This window comes from Strix uralensis, chromosome 3 (genome assembly GCF_047716275.1).
Source record: "Strix uralensis isolate ZFMK-TIS-50842 chromosome 3, bStrUra1, whole genome shotgun sequence".
Classification (NCBI taxonomy): Eukaryota; Metazoa; Chordata; class Aves; order Strigiformes; family Strigidae; genus Strix; species Strix uralensis.
Genome location: NC_133974.1, coordinates 438,240 through 457,942, shown reverse-complemented (window position 1 = coordinate 457,942; position 19,703 = coordinate 438,240). Strand labels below are relative to the sequence as shown.

Below are 19,703 nucleotides of genomic sequence, written 5' to 3'. Positions count from 1 at the left end.
GTGGCAGCAGGCCTGGGGCTACCATGGCACCACGTTCTGGCCCTGAGGGTGTTGTGCCACCATGTCCTGGTCCTGAGGGTGTTGTGTCACCGTGTCCTGGGGGTATCACGTCTGTGTATCCTAGTCCTGAAGGTGTCATGGCACCGTGTCCTGGTCCTGAGGGTGTCATGGCAGCATGTCTTGGGCCTTGATGATGCCGTGGCCTTCTGTCCTGGTCCTGAGGTATCCATGGCAGAGTGCCCTGCTCCTGAGGGTGTCATGGCTTTGTGTCCAGGTCCTAAAGGTGCTGTGCCACTGTGTCTTGGTCCTGAGGCTGCCATGGCAGCCTGTCCCTCTCCTGAGGATGTCCTGGCAGCGTGGCCTGTTCCTGAGGGTGCCACGTCTGTGTGTCCTGGTCCTGAGGGTTCCACAGCCACATGTCCTGATCCGGAGGGTGCCATTGTAGCCTCGTCCCACCCCAGGGCACCCTGCCAGCCCTCCGCGGGCAGCGGCAGCCCAGCATGCCTGAGATGCAGGTGAAACTTGGTCTTTTTGGTGTAATGTGCTTTTGTCCCCAGATGGTCACTGCATCTCCAGGGGTACGGGCTGTGGTCCCGGAGACACCCCTTGTGCTGTGCCATCTGCGGTGTCGGGTCAGGGCAGGGGCGCGGGGACAGGGACGGGGTCTGAACAGGGCCAACCACCCCAGGGTGGCACCGTGGGGTCCGGTGGTGGCTGGTGGCCGGCGGGGTGCGGGCTGGGGGTGCGGGTGGAGGCGCGAGCGGGGCTGTGTCCCCCCCAAGCCTTGCCTGCGCCCATCGCAGCTCCTTTCCCTCTCCCTTCTCGGCAGGTGGAAAGCAGTGACACCCCCAAAGACACCGCAGCCGTCCCCAAGTGCCCCCCACCCTGCCCGGAGGCCAGCCCCGCCGAGCCACTGCCCAACGGGGACGTGGAGGGGGACGGTGCCCAGTGGAAGGGTGCAGAGGAGGGCGGCACGAGCCCCAAGGGCGGGCGGCCCGAGGAGGACGAGACGGAGAGCCTGCCGGACGGCGAGACGGGCCGGGCGCTGGAGAACGGCCGCTGCACCCCCAAGGAGGGCCTGGACGCCCCGGCCGATGAGGGTGAGCTGGCCCCTTCCGACCCCCAGAAGAAACGCGGGAGGAGGAAACTCCTGGAGGCCGCAGAGAAAAGTAAGACCTTTAGCGTTGAGGGCTCCCCGCGCCGGGGCTGCGGCTCTGCCCGCTGGCCCTCCGGGGACCCCCGGCCCCCACCGCCCTGCCCGGCATGCGGAGGAGGAGGAGGAGGAAGGGCTGAGCCCCTCCATGCCACGTGGGATTTGGGGTGGGGGCAGCAGATGAGAGCCGGGGTGGGGTGGTGGGGGGAGCTGCCCTCGCATGCTCGTCCCGTCGTGGTCGTGCCACCCCTCTCGCCGCGCTCCGCTCCCGCCGGCGGGCAGGGGAAGGTCGGTGCTTGTCCTGCGGGCGCTGCCGTACCCCCGCCCGCATGCCCGGCGACGGCGCCGCTTTGCATGGCAGCCCTGCATGTGCCAGTGGGGCCCAAACCGAGTGGGGGGGGGAGGGCAGCAGCGGGTCCTCGTGCCATGGAGGGAAACGGTGTCGCGGGCTGCGTTAGGAGCATGACCTGCTGGTGAGGCCACCCCGGGAGGGCTGGGCCCAGCGCTCCCCAGTGCCGGGGGACAGGGACAGACTGGAGAGAGCCCAGCGAGGGGCCACCAAGGCGCTGAAGGACTGGGGCATCTCTGCTGTGGGGAGAGGCTGAGGGAGCTGGGACTGCTCAGCCCGGAGCAGGGAAGGCTCAGGGGGGTGAATCCCTCCCCCGCAGGGAGGGAGTGAAGAGGGAGCCCAGCTCTGCCAGTGGTGCCCAGGGACAGGACCAGAGGCCACGGGCACCAACTGGCCCCCGGGAGGGTCCCTCTGGCCCCCGGAACACGCTCCTCAGCGCGGGGGTGACACCAGCTGCCTGGGGGGGGTCTCCATCCCCGGAGACTCCGGTCTGGCTCTGGGCAGCGGCTCCAGGTGGCCCAGCCAGAGCTGGGGAGGGGCTGGACAGGGGGATCCCTACAGGACCCGGCCTGTGCAGGTCTGGGGGTGCAGCTCAGGGAGGCTTGTGTCCCCCCCAGCACCTTCCCTGCCTGTGGCTGCCCATGGGCAGGAGCAGCTCCATTCTCCGCAACCAGAGACAGGTCCCTGGCTCCAGCACAGGCCACGGGGGAGCCCAGCGCTGGCCCCGATTGCCCCCCAGGCACATGCCAGCCCGTAGCCCCGCTGCCACCATCCCTCTTGTCTGGGAGGTGCCGGGATGGGGCAGCTTGGACCAGCCATGAGCCAGGAGGGGGACACGGAGCTGGGGTGTCACAGCACCGCAGGCACTGCAGAGCAGAGACAGGGTGAGGACAAAGATGGGGGGGCCAGGCTCTGGCTCTTGGGGGCTTCTTGACCAGCACAGGGACCTGCTGCTGGCCCAGGGCTGGAGACGAGCAGGGAAGGGCTGGGCTGGGGCTGGAGAGCAGCGCCGCAGATGCTGCCGCAGTCACGAGGCACAGAGCAGGCACCCGGGGGAGCGGAGAGGCCGCAGCTGGCAGCGCGGTGCTGGCGCTCGGGGGCAACGTGCTGGGTCATGGTGCGGCCGCGGTGCCAGGGGAGTGGGGCCGGGTGAGGCAGTGCCCTCCCCAGAGCAGAGATGGGTGTGGAGAGGGGTGCAGACAGCCCCGGGGTGCCCTGCCGCCAGCTCAGCGCTCTGGATTTGGCGCCGGGAGTGTGGGTGCCACGAACGTGGGTGCTGGGAGCAGCTCAGGCTTCACCTTCCATCCTCGGGCCGGTGTCCAACCCTTTCCCCTCACCCTGGCAGAACCCTCCCTCCCGCGGTGTGACCTGCCCGCGGGGCCCTGGGGCACGGTGCTCGCCCTCCCGCTCCTCTCACCGCGCCGGCAGAGCGGCAGCTGCCCACGTTCCTGCCCGCCAGGCACTTTCCCGTCATCCAGAGTCTTTTTACCTCCCGGCAAGGGGCCGAGGAGCTGCTCTCCCAGCACTTATCACCCACCCCATGAGCTCTGTGCCCTCGCCCCGTCCCATCCCTGCCGAAATCCCCCAAATCCTGCTGTCGGTCGGTAATTCCCGTCGGCGCTGTGCCGGACACGTGTGGGATGCTCGGGCGAGGAGCTGCAGCCGCGGGGCTGCTGGGGCCCAGTGTGGGAAGGCACTGAGGCAGCCCTGGCACTGGTAATGGCCCGGCACCGGGCTCTGTGCCACATGGCAGGCAGGGCGGCAGAGGGGTGGGGGGACACCGGAGACCCTCAGTTTGGCCAGTCCCAGGGCCTGGATTGCTGGCCCCAGTGATGGAGGGGACCAGCACCTCAGAACAGGCCAGGTCCCCTCTGCTGTGCCTCAGTTTCCCCACCTGAGACCCCCCCATGCCCGTGGGCAGGACCGGGAGGAGAGGTTGTCTGGGCACCCCCAGGGCAGGCACGCACTCCTACCCCCAGCACGGGGCCAGAAAGCTGCTGTCCCCCAGTGTCCCCAGTGTCCCCCAGTGTCCCCCATCACTCTCTCGGCTACTCTCCTGCTCAGGCCTTGCTGCTTCTGGGGTGGGGGCTGGCTGCCGCGGGACTGTCAGGGTGTCCCACAGGGCTGGGTGGGCGTCAGGGGGCTCCTGAGGACCCGGGGGACACCACACCCCATCGAGGGGTTACCGGGGGGTCCCGGCATGGCCCCTGCCCCGCAGCCCGTGTCTGTGCTGGGTGAAGCACAGAGGGCCGCCGGTGCAGGGACCCACCAGCCCTGGCGCTGCCCGGGTGGGTGGGTGGGTGCCCCCGCACCCCGGTGCGCCCCACGCCCCAGCCCGGCGGCCCCCTGGCAGCTCGGGGGGAGTGCGCGGGAGGTTTGCAACCCCAGAAACGGTCGGGGTTATTTTTAGCTGCTTTCCCGGCAGCGGCTCGGCGCGTACCTGCAGCGCGCGAGATGTGCCGATAGCACAGGAAGCCGGCGCGGCTCCGCACGCTTCCCCTGCCCCTCCCTGGGCCCTGGCCCTGACGGGGGCCGCTCCCCCAGACCCCCCAGACCCCCCAGCTGGGGCGCGGGAGCAGAGCCCAGGCCTCGCAGAGCGGCGATGGGTGCCGTTCCCCGTGCCGGGAGCTGGGTTGGGGGGTCCCAGGTGGGCCCCCTTCTCCCCCGCGGGGGTGCCCAGCCCCGTAGCACCAAGCTGATCCCCCCCCCGGCTGATCCCCTCTCTCTGTTCTGTGTGCAGGCAAGGAAGAGAAGGAAGAAAACAACTTTGACACCCTGAAAATGGAGGCAAGTATGTCCCGGGGCCCGGCTGCGCCGAAGCAGCTGCAAGAGACAGGTGTGACCCCGCGGGAACCCGCACCCTCCCGGCACCGGCGGCCGTGGGGGGGCTGCCGGGGTGAGGATGGGGGTTCCCTGGCTCCTGCGCCCTGACGCAGCGTCTGCCGCTGTGCTGGGGGCTGGACGGCACCGAAGCCGTGGCCGAGCCGGTGAGCCCCACTGGGACGGTGCCGGCGCGGTGCCCCTCGGGTCCTGCACCCCGTGCCCAAGCGAGGTGCCCACCTCCATCCCCCCTCCCCAGAGCCCTGTCCCGGGCCACGGCTCCCGGTGCTGCGGCCTTCATCATCCTCTCTCTTCCTCCACACAGGGCTCCCGCGGGCGGCTGCGCGGCGGGCTGGGCTGGGAGTCGAGCCTGCGGCAGCGGCCGATGCAGCGGCACACCTTCCAGGCCGGGGACCCCTACTACATCAGCAAGAGGAAGCGGGACGAGTGGTTGGCTCGCTGGAAGAGGGAGGTGAGGTGCCCGGATCCCACCAGAGCGGTTTGTGGGGGGTACTGTGGTGTGGGGTGGGCCACGGGGTCCCAGCACCCCGAGCCGTGCGGTGTCGAGCTGTCCCCTTGGCTCACAGCGGCGGGCAGAGCTCCGGCAAAACGCGGCGGTGTCAGGGTGACCGGCTGCGTGACGGGGGGGGGGTCAGCGTGGGGTGGGGGCTCGGGTGGGTGCCCTGGCTTGTGCCGCGGTGTGGGGACTCCCGGCAGTGCCGCTGCGCTGCCGGCACCCGGGTTTTGTGCCACGGCCAGGGCAGGTGGATTTGCTTCTCGTGCCTGTGCCCCCCTCCTGTGGGCCACCGTAAGCCGGGGGCCACTGTAAGCCGAGGGCCAGGGGCCCAGTGTGCGCAGCCGCCGGTGTGGGCAGCGCCAGGGCCCTTCTCCCGCGGGATGTGCCGGGATGTGCCGTTCCTGCCGGTTTCCCGGGGAACCAGCGCCGTGACGCAGCCAAAATCAGCAGAGCCGAGGGCAGCGGCGGGAGGCTGGGGGGCGGCGGGAGCCCCGGCGCAGGCGCGGGGCCGCTCGGGGTGGGGGGGCGCCACAGGGCTCTACGGGGGTCCCGTCTCCACCGGCGTCGCCGACGTTTCCCCCCTCACCCCATTTCTCTGCGTCGTCTCCCCGCTGCCAGCGGGTCTCCCTGGCAACACGTCCCCTCCGCCACCGCCGCCCCCGGCACTATTTATAGCTGCACACTGCCGAGCGCCGTCACACTGGCACCACGTGGGGACGGGGGGAGGCTGGCACGGCCGGAGCGGCCCACGGGGCATGGCCAGGCCATCCCCGTGGGGCACAGGGCACGGCTGGCACGGCTACAGTGTCCCCGTGGGGCACAGGACATGGGTGGCATGGCCGTGATGTCCCCATGGGGTACATGGTATGGGTGGCATGGCCACAATGTCCTTGTGGGACACATGATACAGCTGGCACAGCCACAATGTCCCCTTGGGGCACAGGACATGGGTGGCATGGCTGTGATGTCCTGTTGGGGCACAGGACATGGGTGGCACAGCCGTGATGTTCCCGTGGGACACAGGGCATGGGTGGCACAGCCACAATGTCCCCGTGGGACACAGGGCATGGCTGGCACGGTCATGATGTCCCCTTGGGGCACAGGACATGGGTGGCACAGCCGTAGTGTCCCCGTGGGACACAAGGCCCGGCTGATGTGGCCACGGTGGCCGTGCCAGGGGACCTTGTGGGTCGGCTCCTTGGGGGGTGCTGGGCACAGGGGGTCCCGCCGCCACGGGGTGGGGGGGGGTGTCACTGCTGGACCCGGGGTCCGTGTGCAGCTGCTGCCCACGGTGGAGCTTTACCAGGCCCGGGGTGGGCTGGGGGGTGTCGTGGGGGTGCCCCAGCCGCAACGGGCACCCCCGGGCGTGGGTGGGCTGCGTGCCTGGCGCGGGGGGACACCAGCGGTGCAGACCCCTGCCCGCGCCGCGTGCCGGCCGGTGCAGGCAGCTGCTGGCCGTGCCGAACACGCCGGGCGAGCCGCAGCTCGGCACAGCCGGGGGGGTCGGTGGTTGTAGGCGCCCAGTAACGACTTTCCAACACAGGGTTCACTCGCCAAAACAAATGTGGATTCAGGTCAGCCAGAATCACCCGTCGGCCAAAAATAATTGGGGAAAAAAATGCTAAAAAAAAATCAAAATACTTCTTCTGAGGCGTCTCTCATTCTCAAACAATGCCGAATTTAGCCGCGTTTAATTCCTTTATTTTTCTAATAAGAATAAGTGTTTTCTTTTCATTACCGGGAGAAAGCCTGAAGCGTTTCCAGGCTGGATCGGCCTCTCCCTGAGTGGGGCCGGCAGCGCTGCCGGCTGCGTGCCCAGCGCCCCTTGTCACCTGCCGGCCACGGTCCCCAGGGTTGGGCCGTGGCACCCGCGGAGCCTCGCGCCGTCCCTCCCTCCGGTGAGCTCCCAGTGCCGGCTACGGCACTGGTCGTGCTCCTTTGGGGGTGCTGGAGGACTGGGGGGCACAACGTGGCCTTGCCGCGACTCACCAAACTCACCAAACCTCACCGCTGAGGTCCCCAAACCTGCCCTCAGCCACCTCTGGGGGGGCAAGAGCGGCCCTGGAGGGTCCCAGCAGCTCGGCTGGGGGCCACCGGCCCTGCTATGGGGAGGGGGGGCACATGGGGACGGCCCAGCCCACCTCCAGCCTTCCCTCCTCTTCCTCACCCCCCAGCTGGGCACCCCAAACCCTGGGGTGGCTGAGGGGGGGCAGGGCTGGGGCTGGGGCAGAGGGTGGGGGTGGGATGAAGGTGAGGATGGAGATGAGGATGAGGATGAGGATGAGGATGAGGAGGGAGATGGGATGGTGATGGAGGTGAAGATGAGGATGAGGATGGAATGGGGCAAGGACAGGGGATGGGGATGGGATGAGAATGAGGATGAGGGTGAGGATGAGGATGAGGATGGCATGGGGATGGGGCAAGGACAGGGTCTGGGATGAAGATGAGGATGGGGGGGGTGGGGCAAGGACAAGGCCAGGGAATTGGGGGTGGGGATGAGGATGGAGCAGGGGGTGGGGGTGGGATGAAGGTGGGACTGGGGGTAGGGCAGGAGCAGGGGCTGGGGTGGGGGTGGGCAGAGCCTGTGCCCCCAGGGCAGGAGGGCTGGTTGGATGTGCCCCCCCCCTCCCCCCCGCCGAGATCCGGCTTATCTCGGCTCCAACGACCGGCGGATGGGACATTTCCTGCCCCCCCAGGGACAAAGCAGGAGTTCCCCCCCCCCTTGTCACCTCCCGGGCCTCTGCTGGGGCTTCTTCCCTCCGCTTCCCCCCTCCAGGCCCACAGCCCCCCACACACATACTCCCCCCACAGCCACCCCTGGGTGCCCCTCGCCGGGGGGGGGGGGGGGGGGTGTCCGGCCGTGGTGACACCCTTCTGCCCCCTCCCCGCCTCGGCTTTTGGTCCCCAAACCAGCTCTGGTGCTGTGGCACGGCGGGGGGGGCTAACCCGTGGGCTGCTGTCACCCCAACTGTGACCCGGGGCGGGGGGGGGGGGGTCGGTGCCGCTCGCCTGGGGTTGGGGTGGCCGCTGGTTTTTGGGGGGGCCCAGGGGGGGCTACCTTGGCCCAGGCGGTTTGGCCACGGTGCCAGCGCCCCCCCCACCCCTCCCACGGTGGGGGGGGGTGCCCGGGGGTGACTCCATCCGCCCCTTTGTCCCTCCGCTCTGCAACACAAAGGGGTCCCCGGGGAGCTCAGGAGCCAGGATGGCGCCTGCTTGGGGACCCTTGGGGGGACCCCCGGCCCCGGGGGGGGGGAAGGGGGGGCAGCAGAGCCTGTCGGGGCGCTGGCAAGGTCTGTCCTAGGGTGATGGACACCCCAAGTGTGTCCCCTCACAGCCCGGGGCCGCTCGCTCGGGCACCCCCCAACCCTGCACCCCCCCGGGGGTCCCAGGAGAGGGGACATGGGGGTCCCCGCGGCATCGGCACAGCCCTTTTGGGGTGTCTGGCTGCTGGGGGGGGGACACACACACATACCCCGGCTGCAGGGGGGGTGTTGGAGCCTTTTGGGGGGGCCGCAGCCCGGGGAACGTGCTTTGGGGTGCGTCAGCTGTCGTGTGTGGGGACACCCCGCTGCAGGGGGACGTGCCTGGGGTGTGTTTTGGGGTGTCAGGTGTGTCGCGGCCCCCAGGGGGGCTGGGGGGGGGCCCTGAAGGAGCAGCTCTTGCGGGGGGGCCTGAGCTGGGACAGTGGAGGCCAGGCCAGCCCCGTACTGGTGTGTGTGGAGGGGCTGAACTGGGCGATGGGGTCCCAGACCAGTGCGGCGGGTCCGGGCTGAACTGGGTGATGGGGTCCCAGAACTGGGCTGAACTGGGTGATGTCCGTAATGGCTGAACTGGTGTCCACTGGGGTGAACTGGGCCGGCGGGTCCCGCCCGGTGCCAGCGGGGGGGGCGGGGGGCGGGCTATGTGGGCCGGAGCCCCCCGGGCGGATTCCTGCCGTGCCGGGGCGAGGCCCCCCGGGGCGCCCCCCGCCCCCCGCCCCGTCCCGCCGCTCCGCAGCACAAAGGGGCCGGGGGGGGGGGGGGGGGGGCCGCAGCCCCGGGACAAAAGGCGGCGCGGAGCGGCCCCGCGGCGGGGAGGCCGCCCCAGCCCAGCCCAGCCCGGATCGCCGGGCCGGTGAGTACCGCGGGGGGCCCGGCCCGGGGGGACGGGGGGCACCGAGCGGGGCCGGACGGCGGGGGGGACACCGGGGCCGGGACCAGCGGGGCGAGTTACCGAGCGGAGCCGAGCGGAACCGACCCGAGTGGGCCCGAGCGGAGCCGAACGGACCCGAGCGGAGCCGAACGGACCCGAGTGGAGCCGAACAGGGTCGAGCGGAGCCGACCCGGCCCGAGTTGCCGAGCGGAGCCGCGTGGAGCCGAGGCTCAGGTTCGGGGGGTTGGGAGGGGGCCGGGGGGGGGCCGGGCCGGGCTTGTCCCCCCGGTTGCCGCGCGGCCCCTCCCCGCCGCAGCCAACCAGCCGGGCCGGGAGGCACCATGTGACCCGGGGAGCCCAGACAAAGAACCGCCGGCCCTGCCCCCGGCCCGGCTCGGCTCGGCCCGGCCCGGCCTAGCTCGGCTCGGCTCGGCTCAGTTCGGCTCGGCCCGCCGCGGCTCCCAGCCCGCATGGGTAGGTGGCCACCGCGGGGAGGGCGGCTCGGCTCGGCTCAGCCCGGCACTTCCCGGCCCGGCTGGGGTTTTAGTGGCCTGGCTGGGGTTTAGGTGGCCCGGCCCGGCTCAGCACAGTTCAGCACACTCGGCCCGGGGACAGCGGGGGGGGGCTCGGGGGGTGCCCGAGGGGGGGCACCGGCCGACCCGGAGTGGGGGTGACACGGGTGCGGGGGGTGCTGAGTGTCCCGGGACAGACGGAGGGTTCGGGGGGGGGGGGGGACGGGACACGGGAACACATGGCTGCGGGGTTCTCCTAGGACTGGAGGGGTTGGGGGGGTCAGGAGGAACCGGCGGGGGAAGGGGGGACACCCCCCACCCCAGGGGACAGACTTTGGGGGGCTGTGTGCTCGGGAAGGGGGGCTGGGGGGGGCCAGGCCAGCCCCCACCCCACCCCACCCCCCCCCGAGCTGTCCCCTCCAGACGGCAGAGGGAAACAGGCACGGGGAGCACCCCGCGGGGTGGGGGGGTGGATAACCCACCCCTGCTTGTCCGGGGGCGCTGCCGGCGTCTCGGGGTGCCTCCCTGCCCTCACTGCTGCCGTGTCTATGTCCCCCCCCCTCCACTCCCCAGGCCGAGAAGAAGGCGAAGGTGATCGCCGTGATGAACGTGGTGGAGGAGACGCCGCGGGCAGAGCCCCAGAAGGAGGAGGAGGCCAGCCCCCCCGCCTCGCAGCAGCCCACCGACCCCGCCTCGCCCAACGTGGCCACCACGCCTGAGCCAGTGGTGGCCGACGCCGTCGACAAGAACACCTCAAAGTCGGCCGACGACGAGCCCGAGTACGAGGTGAGGGCAGGGAAGGCGCTTTGGGGGGGGGGGGAGGTGTTCGTGGGGCTTCTGCCCCCCCCACACCCCCCAAAATCTCTCCCCGCGGCGCAGGACGGCCGGGGCTTCGGCATCGGCGAGCTGGTGTGGGGCAAGCTGCGCGGCTTCTCGTGGTGGCCTGGGCGCATCGTGTCCTGGTGGATGACGGGCCGGAGCCGGGCGGCCGAGGGCACCCGCTGGGTGATGTGGTTTGGCGACGGCAAGTTCTCGGTGGTAAGTGGCACCCGTGGGGTGGGGGGGGTCCTGGTAGCCCCCCCTTTACCCCAGCTCGGCTCACGGCCGCGTCCCGACCCCCCAGGTCTGTGTGGAGAAGCTGCTGCCGCTCAGCTCCTTTGCCAGCGCCTTCCACCAGGCCACCTACAACAAGCAGCCCATGTACCGCAAAGCCATCTACGAGGTGCTGCAGGTGAGTGCCAGTGGCTGCGGGGGGGGGGGGGGGGGGATACCGGCCCCCCCCTCACCACCAACGGGAGCTTGGGGGGGCAGATGGGTGCCCGAGCGGGTCCGTCCTGCCAGTGTGTGGGAGCGGGCGGCTGCGTCTTCTCCCTGCCAGGATCCGGCCCTGCCTCCCCTCCTGCAGCCAACAGGGCGTCCAGGGGGGCACAGGGTGTCTCTTATTAGGGGGGGGGGGGTCTGTGGGACTCCCCAAGGAAATTTTGGGGGCCTCTTGTCCCAGCCAGAAGTGTCCGGAGGTCTGGGGGGGGAGATTGGCATCTATGAGGAGTTGCTGAAGTCCCTGTAGGGTGATGCTGGGGGGGTCCTGGCTTTTTGGAGTGGCTCTTGGCAGCGCTTGGAGGTGTTGGGGGGTTTCTCATGGGGCAATGGGGGGGAGTGTGGCCCTGTAGGTCCTTTTGGGGCTGGGGGTGCCCGACTGGGCAACACGGGCAGCGTCTGGAGCAGGGCTGGGGGACACAGCGTGTCTCTTAAAAGGTGGGGGGGGATCTGTGGGAGTCCCCAAGGAGATTTTGGGGGTCTCTTGTCCCAGCCAGAAGTGTCTGGGTCTGGGGGGGAGGTTGGGGTCTCTGGGGAGTTGCTGAAACCCCTATTGGGTGTTGCTGGGGGGGTTCTGGCTTTTTGGGGGGGCTCTTGGCAGGGCTGGGAGGTGTTGGGGGTTTCTCGTGGGGTGATGGGGGGGAGTGTGACCCTGTAGGTCCCTTCTGGACAATGCGGGCAGCGTCTGGAGCAGCTGGGGGGTCACTGAGGATGGGGGAACCCCCCCCGGCAGGGTGGTGGGGTGACGGCCAGGCCTGCGGCTCCCCTGGCAGGTGGCGAGCAGCCGGGCAGGGAAGATTTTTCCAGCGTGTCCCGAGAACGACGAGACCGACACCTCCAAGGTGGTGGAGATCCAGAACAAGCAGATGATCGAGTGGGCCCTGGGGGGCTTCCAGCCCTCGGGCCCCAAGGGCCTGGAGCCCCCCGAAGGTGAGCGGGGGAAGGATGGGGACCCGCTCGGTGGCCTTGGCCAGTGTCCCCCTGCCAGGATCCCCTGGCCATTGGCTCCAGCATCACCGGGGTGAGACGGGCTGGGGCAGAGGAGGCGCCGTGCGGGGGGGTGGGGGGAGCTGACAGGACGCCCCCCCTCCCCCCTTTTGCAGAGGAGCGAAATCCCTACAAAGAAGTTTACACGGAGATGTGGGTAGAGCCGGAAGCAGCCGCCTACGCGCCGCCCCCGCCCGCCAAAAAACCCAGGAAAAGCACAACAGAGAAGCCCAAGGTCAAGGAGATCATCGACGAGCGCACCCGAGGTACCACCTGGGGGGGGGCCGGGGGTGCCCCCGCACCCACCCCCTCGACACACGTGGTCATGACCCCACGGGAGGGCCCTGCTCGGCACGGGGGGCTGCGGGGCCAGAGCTGTCCCCTCCCTTCTCCATCAGGGACTTTTCCCTCCCGGGGGTCCCCTCCACCCCACTGCGGGGGGGCCAGGTAGAAACCCCCCAGCCCCCCCCCAAGACCCCGACACTTCTCTCCCTCCCCAGAGCGGCTTGTTTACGAGGTCCGGCAGAAATGCAGGAACATCGAAGGTGAGTGGGGGGCAATGCCTGGTGGCGGCACCAGGACACATCCTGCTCCCGGCAGCAGCGGTGGGCTGGAGGGTCCCTCCCCAGCCACCCATCAGTTCTGGCTGCAGAGCTGGGAGGCAGCGGGGGGGGGGCCCAAGGGTGGCAGGGACCCCCTGGGACACTTGCCCAGGGTTGGGGTCACCGGCACGGGAAGGGCTGAGCCCTGGGGGGGACTGTTGGGGGCCGGGAAGGCGGCAGGAGCTCTGCCCCCCGCTGTCCCCAGGGTCGGTCCCCGTCACAACGCAGTGGCTGTCCCAGTGATTTGGCGCTGGGGGTGGCAAAACCTGGAGGGTAACGTCTCCCCTCCCGCCCCCCCCGCAGACATCTGCATCTCCTGCGGGAGCCTCAACGTGACCCTGGAGCACCCGCTGTTTATTGGAGGAATGTGCCAAAACTGCAAGGTACAGCACGGCACGTCCGGGTCCCCCCCGCACCCCCTTGTCCCAGCGGGGTCTCCCTGCCAGAGCCCTCTGCCGGGAGCTGCCGCGGTGCCCTCGCAGGGTGCCTGGCATCGCCGGTGCCGCGCTGACGCCTCGGCTCTCCCCCAGAACTGCTTCTTGGAGTGCGCGTACCAGTACGACGACGACGGCTACCAGTCCTACTGCACCATCTGCTGCGGCGGCCGCGAGGTGCTCATGTGCGGCAACAACAACTGCTGCAGGTCTGGGGCCGCCGTCCCGGCGCGGGGCTTGGGGAGGTTTCGGTGATGCCACAATCCTGGCCTGGGGCTGGGGAGGTTTCGGTGATGCCACGGTCCTGGTGTAGGGCTGGGAAAGTTTTGGTGATGGCCCCGGTCCCAGCACTGGGGCTGGGGAGGTTTTGGTGACACCATAGTGCTGGTGTGGGTCTGGGGAGGTTTTGGTGACACCATGATCCTGGTGTGGGGCTGGGGAGGTTTTGGTGACACCATAGTGCTGGTGTGGGACTGGGGAGGTTTCAGTGATGCCGTGGTACCCGTGTGGGGCCGGTTGGTGATGCCACGGTCCTACCATAGGATTTTGGTGATCTCAGTCATAGTGTGGGGCTGGGGAGGTTTTGGTGATACCACAGTCCTGGCACGGGGCTGAGGAGGTTTCAGTGACACCCTGGTCCCGGCGTGGGGCTGGGAAGGTTTTGGTGATACTGTGGCCCCCATGTGGGGCTGGTTGGTGATGCCACGGTCCTACCGTGGAAGTTTAGTGATCATAGTGTGGGGATGGGACATTTTGGTGATGCCACGGTCCCAGCATGGGGCTGGGAAGGTTTTGATGATGCCACAGTCCCGGCGTGGGGCTGGGGAGGTTTTGGTGACACCATGGTCCTGGCGTGGGGCTGGGGAGGTTTTGGTGACACCATGGTCCTGGTGTGGGGCTGGAGAGGTTTTGGTGACACCATGGTCCTGGTGTGGGGCTGGGGAGGTTTCAGTGATGCCACAGTCCCCATGTGGGGCTGGTCGGTGATGCCATGGTCCTACCATGGGATTTTGGTGATCCCAGTCATAGTGTGGGGCTGGGACATTTTGGCGGTGCCCCAGTCCTGGCATGAGGCTCGAGAGGTTTTGGTGATGCCCTAGTCCTGGTGTGGAGCTGGGAGGTTTTGGCAATGCCCCAATCCTGGCAAGGGACGGGGAAGTTTTGGTGATGCCACGGTCCTGGCATGGGGCTGGAGAGGTTTTGGGGATGCCACAGTCCTGGTATTGGGCCGAGGAGGTTTTGGTGATGCCCCAATCCTGGCATGAGGCTGGGGAGGTTTCGGTGATGCCAGTCCTGCCGTGGGGTTTTGGTGATCCCAGTCATAGTGTGGGGTTGGGACGTTTTGGTGATGCCACAGTCTCACTATGGAACTGGGTGGTTTTGGTGGTGCCACAGTCCCGGTGTGGCATTTTTGGTGATGTCCCAGTCCTGGCATGAGGCTGGGGAGGTTTTGGTGATGTCCTGGTCCTGGTGTGGGGCTGGGGGAGGTTTTGGCCATGCCCCAATCCTGGCAAGGGACTGGGAAGTTTTGGTGATGCCCCAGTCCTGGTGTGGGGCTGGGGAGGTTTTGGTGATCCCACATTTTGCCGTGGGGCTGGGGAGATTTCAGTGGTGCCGCAGACCCAGCGTGGCAATTCGGTGATGCCAGTCCTGGTTCGGGACATTTTGGTGGTGTCCCAGTCCCAGGGTGGGGTTTTGGCAATGCCAGTCCTGGGGTGGGGCTGGGGAGGTTTTGGCAATGCCCCAATCCTGGCAAGGGACTGGGAGGTTTTAGTGATGCCCCGTCCTGGTGTGAGGCTGGGGAGGTTTTGGTGATCCCACATTCTGCCGTGGGGCTGGGGAGGTTTTGGTGGCACCGCAGACCCAGCGTGGCAATTCGGTGGTGCCAGTCCTGATTCGGGATGTTTTGGTGGTGCCCCAGTCCCGGGGTGGGTTTTGGTGATGCCAGTCCTGGGGTGGGGCTGGGGAGGTTTCAGTGATGACACCGCAGCTCCCACCTGCGGGTCTTTGCATGGGGCAGCGCGACGGGTCCCAGCGTGGGGCTACCGGTCCCGGTGTGTCCCCTTGCCCCTGACTCTTGAGGGCCGTGGCCGCAGCCTGGCCTCAATCCCACTGCGCCCATGGGCCCATGCAGGGACCACCGGCCTCCCGCAGCGGTGGGGATGCCGCCAGTGGGGGGGTGGTCCCTGTGCTGCGGCTGCACCTCTGACCCCCCCCCCACCCTGTCTCTCCCAGGTGCTTCTGCGTGGAGTGCGTCGACCTGCTGGTGGGCCCCGGCGCGGCGCAGGCGGCCATCAAGGAGGATCCCTGGAACTGCTACATGTGCGGCCATAAGGGCGTCTACGGGCTGCTGCGGCGGCGGGAGGACTGGCCCTCGCGCCTCCAGATGTTCTTCGCCAACAACCACGACCAGGAGTTTGTGAGTGACCCACCCCCCCACCCTGGAAAGACCCCGGCCCCAGCTGGGCTCCCAATGGCCCCCCTGACTCCCCCCGTGGCTTTCAGGATCCGCCGAAGGTGTACCCGCCAGTGCCGGCCGAGAAGAGGAAGCCCATCCGGGTGCTCTCGCTTTTTGACGGCATTGCCACAGGTGGGTGGGGGTCCCCAGCCCGGCAATACCCCCCCTGCCATATTTGGGACTGCTGCGGGGGGGCAGGAGGGAGCGGGGGCTGCCTGCACCCCACACAACCCGGCATCGGGGTCCTGGGTGGCCGCCGGCGGGACCCCTGTTACCTCTTACCCCGCTGCAGGGGGGGGCAGGGGAAGGGCCTGGTTGGAATTGGGGGGGTCCCGTTGTCCCCGCTCCCCGCAGGCCTGCTGGTGCTGAAGGACCTGGGCATCCAGGTGGACCGTTACATCGCCTCCGAGGTGTGCGAGGACTCCATCACCGTGGGCATGGTGAGGCACCAGGGCAAGATCATGTACGTCGGGGACGTCCGAAATGTCACCCAGAAACACGTACGTCCCGTCGGTGCCCCCCGCCAAAGCGCCCTAAAGCGTCCCCACGATGGGACCGGTCCCACGTCCCCTCGTTTGTCCTGTGTCCCTCCCCCCCCACCCACTGCGCACTGGGCTTCGGGGAGCGCGGCCACCATCCGACCCCCCCCCAGCCCCGACACGGGTGTCCTCCCACCCAGCACCGGCTCACTGGGGGGTTCTCTCCCTCTTGCAGATACAAGAGTGGGGGCCCTTCGACCTGGTGATCGGGGGGAGCCCCTGCAACGATCTCTCCATCGTCAACCCGGCCAGGAAGGGGCTCTATGGTGGGTGTCTCCGCACCGGGCTGGGGCGGGCCACTGGTGTCCCGCTGCTGAGGGGAAAAAAAAAAACAACAAGCAAATAAAAAACCAACCAAAAAAACTTCCCTCTGGCTTTCTCCCTCCCAGAGGGCACCGGGAGACTCTTCTTCGAGTTTTACCGCCTGCTCCACGAAGCCCGGCCCAAGGAGGGTGACGACCGGCCCTTCTTCTGGCTCTTCGAGAACGTGGTGGCCATGGGGGTGAGCGACAAGAGGGACATCTCGCGCTTCCTGGAGGTGAGTGCTGGGAGGGAGGGGGGGTCACCGGCTTTGGGGGGACCCCCAGGTTCGTTGCTGAGCCCCACTGACTTCTCTCCCCTCGTCCCAGTCCAACCCCGTCATGATCGATGCCAAAGAAGTGTCTGCGGCGCACAGGGCACGGTACTTCTGGGGGAACCTTCCTGGGATGAACAGGTTGGTGAGAGCACCCCAGGGCTCCCAGGAGCCGGGACGTGGCTCTGGGGGGGTCCCCTGTCCCCCCTTAGTGCTGGGTAAGAGCCGTGGGGGGGGTCGGGAAGTGGCACTGGGTGACAGCACACCCCAAAATCCCAGAGTGGTGGCCCCCAGAGAGGAGGCCGGGCCTGTCCTTGCTCCCTCGTGCTGGTGGGGTGGTGTGGAGCTGCCTCCCGTGTCCCCCCCCACAGTGTTCCGTGGCCGTGGTGGCCACCAGCAAGCTCCCCCAGGGATCGGCCAGCTGCAAAACCCCTCCAAAACAGCCTTGGCCACCCAGCGCCCCCCACAAACACCAGCTGGGGAGCTGCCCTGCACCCGGGGGGGGTGCCAGCGTGGGGACCCCCCCACCCACCCCACCCCATTTTTCCTCTTTCCACCCCCCCCGCAGGCCGCTCGCGTCCACGGTCAACGATAAGCTGGAGCTGCAGGAGTGCCTGGAGCACGGCAGGATAGCGAAGGTCAGCACGGGGAGCGGGGAGATGGGGGGGTCCCGGACCCCTCAGGCTGCAGGGGAAGGGTCCCGTGAGGGTGGGGGTGGGACACGGCGGCAGCACCAGGGGGGTGCGAATCGCCCTGCCTGCACCTGCCTGCAGCCGGCGTGCTGGCAGCTCCATCCCAGCAGCACCAGCACCCCAGGATGGGAGATGGGAGTCCCGCTGCGTGCCGGAGGGGCTCTGTGGTGGGGGCGGGGGGCTCCGTAGTGGCCTTTCCCACCCCGGCGTGACGAGCCCTGTGCCTCTTGCAGTTCAGCAAAGTGCGAACTATCACCACTCGCTCCAACTCCATCAAGCAGGGCAAGGACCAGCATTTCCCCGTCTTCATGAACGAGAAGGAAGACATCCTGTGGTGCACGGAGATGGAGAGGTACCGGGCGGGGGGGCACCGGCAGCGCCGCGCGGCCTTGGGGACACCCGCGTCCCCCCAGCCCTGAGCCCGCTCCCCGTGTCCCCGCAGGGTCTTCGGCTTCCCGGTGCATTACACGGACGTGTCCAACATGAGCCGCCTGGCCCGGCAGAGACTGCTCGGCAGATCCTGGAGCGTGCCGGTGATCCGCCACCTCTTTGCTCCCCTGAAGGAATATTTCGCCTGCGTTTAAAGAGAGACAGACAGGAACTGGTGACACGGAGCGAGTCAGAAAACAAAAAAAAAACCCATCCACGCCAAGAGAAGTGAAAACACGGGATAAGAGAAGAGTCAGCACCCAGAAGAGAGACGGGATTTCGCAGCCCGACGGGAACCCAGCACACGCGCCTCCCCGAGCGAAAGGGTTCGGTGTCCTCTCCTGAATTTCCAATGTTCAGCTTTTAGCCTATTTAAAAAAAGAAAAAACAAAAAAACAAAACAAAAACCAGAAAAAAAACACCAACGAAAACGACAAAAAAAAAAAAAACAACCACAAAACAAAAGCGAAACGAAAAAAAAGAAAAAAGAAAAAAACAACGACAAACAAAAAAACCAAAACTTTTTTTTTTTTTTTTTTTTTTTGGGTAACCTTTTTAATTTTCCGCTCTTTTCTGGCTGGGTTTTTCTGTTGGTTTGGTTTCTGCTTCTCGGAGCAGCGGGCGAGACGAGACGCCGTCGCCAGCTCCGCTCTCGGAGGAGGGGAAACGGCAGCGGGAAACCCCAGCCCGGGAGAGGCGGAGGCGAAGGAGACCCGCTCCGTCGTAAAGCGCCGAAGCGCAGCGAGCGCGCGCCGAGCTCGCGGCCCCCCCCGGCCGCCGGCCCGGCGAGCTTTGGGGAAGGGGGGAGCGCGAAGCGGCAGGGAGGCGCTCGGCCGGCTCCGCAACGCCCAGCGACTGAGCCTCACTCTTTTCCACCAGCACCGTTCACTGGTGATATGGAGCCAACCCAACTGGCAGGGAAGCCGAGAACACACACACCACAACACACACCTTTTCTACAGTATTTTGGGTGCCTACCACACAGGAAACCTTGAAGAAAGCAAATTCTAGAAGCCGCTGTTACCTCTTGTTTACAGTTTATATATATATGATAGATATGAGATATAGATATATATATATATAAAAGGTACTGTTACTACTGTACAACCTGACTTCATAATGGTGCTTTTAAACAGCGGGGTGAGTCGAGACATCAGCTTCCATGTTGCCTTACGTGCCGGGCCTTTCCAAGCGAGCGGCGCGGGACGGGGCCGGGGCGGCGGCCGGGCGGGAAGCGTCTCCATCCCGAGTCATGCAATAACCTTTTTCTGTCCTAAAAGGAAGCGCCTCCCTCGGCGGCGGTGGCGGCGGCGGGTCCCTGCCCGCGCCCTGCCCGCGCCCTGCCCGCCACGCGCACAAAAAACGTACTGGTGCTCTTCTGCGTACGTGGCGTCCCCGGACGGGCCGGTGCTGGTGGTGTCCCCGAGCCGGCGGGGTGCTCCTGCCTGCAGGTGCTGCCTTGCCGGGATGTGAATCGGGGTTCTTTTGCCGGTTGTGGCGGTCGCCGTGCCGGCAGGGCCGCGGGCAGGACACGGGCAGGAGAAGGCAGGCGGAGAAGCGAGCGCGGGACGGAGCGGTGCCGGAGCGTGGCTGGGGCGCTGCCGGCGCGCGGGACGGGGACGGCTGCGGGTCCCCGGACCCTGGTGCTACATCCAGGCTGCTCGGCGGGAGGGCGATGTCCCGGGGAGCCGGCGTGGGACCCCGGCGCTTGCCCACGGCGTCGCCTTGGGCGCCGGGCAGCTCGGGGCATCGCTCTTCTGGCCGAGCGTGGTTTCGGAGCGACGTGTGTCCCGTCGGTGGCCCCATCCCCCACCTCCCTGTTTTTTTCCGGGGTGCTGGGTGCCCGTGAGGTGTGCGGTGGATGCGGGGGTGGCCCCGGTCGCAGCGGGCCGGGAGCCGCGACGGTGTTGGCGGTGCGGAGGGCAGCCGTGGTGCGTGCAGGCAGGACGCGGGCAGGTGCTGGCATTGCTGTGGATGGTGCTACTTGTCTGGCAGCTGCGGGTGGCCGGGGGGGTCCGGCTCGGTGCGGGGGCATCACCCCCACATCCCCGGTGCCCGCTGGGGTGGCTGGATCCTGTGCCCGGTGCTGGAGCCGAGGGGCTCTGGCACGGGCAGGGACTGGTGCTACGGCGCGGGGGAGGCTCCCAGAGGGTCTCCGGCCCGTCGCCGTCTCTTCTCTTAACTGTGAA

At 67.9% G+C, this 19,703-nt stretch overlaps 1 protein-coding gene across 2 annotated transcripts in view; it reads left to right on the top strand.

Moving 5' to 3' along the window:
- DNMT3A (DNA methyltransferase 3 alpha) overlaps window positions 1-18,621 on the top strand; it is a 35,159-nt gene extending 16,538 nt beyond the window's left edge. The window contains exons 4-23 of one of the 2 annotated variants that reach the window (XM_074861182.1): window positions 830-1,100; window positions 4,243-4,289; window positions 4,648-4,794; window positions 10,056-10,268; window positions 10,362-10,520; window positions 10,606-10,713; window positions 11,573-11,729; window positions 11,903-12,052; window positions 12,287-12,331; window positions 12,692-12,771; window positions 12,919-13,031; window positions 15,058-15,241; window positions 15,328-15,412; window positions 15,635-15,780; window positions 15,995-16,085; window positions 16,209-16,357; window positions 16,449-16,534; window positions 16,962-17,031; window positions 17,319-17,437; window positions 17,528-18,621. In XM_074861182.1, the coding sequence (XP_074717283.1) occupies window positions 830-1,100; window positions 4,243-4,289; window positions 4,648-4,794; window positions 10,056-10,268; window positions 10,362-10,520; window positions 10,606-10,713; window positions 11,573-11,729; window positions 11,903-12,052; window positions 12,287-12,331; window positions 12,692-12,771; window positions 12,919-13,031; window positions 15,058-15,241; window positions 15,328-15,412; window positions 15,635-15,780; window positions 15,995-16,085; window positions 16,209-16,357; window positions 16,449-16,534; window positions 16,962-17,031; window positions 17,319-17,437; window positions 17,528-17,669 (2,562 nt within the window). In that variant the 3' untranslated portion in view covers window positions 17,670-18,621. Of the gene's footprint in view, window positions 1-829; window positions 1,170-4,242; window positions 4,290-4,647; window positions 4,795-10,055; window positions 10,269-10,361; window positions 10,521-10,605; window positions 10,714-11,572; window positions 11,730-11,902; window positions 12,053-12,286; window positions 12,332-12,691; window positions 12,772-12,918; window positions 13,032-15,057; window positions 15,242-15,327; window positions 15,413-15,634; window positions 15,781-15,994; window positions 16,086-16,208; window positions 16,358-16,448; window positions 16,535-16,961; window positions 17,032-17,318; window positions 17,438-17,527 lie in introns of both variants that reach the window. The other variant, XM_074861181.1, reaches the window with a different exon arrangement.
- The last annotated feature ends 1,082 nt before the right edge of the window (window positions 18,622-19,703 follow it).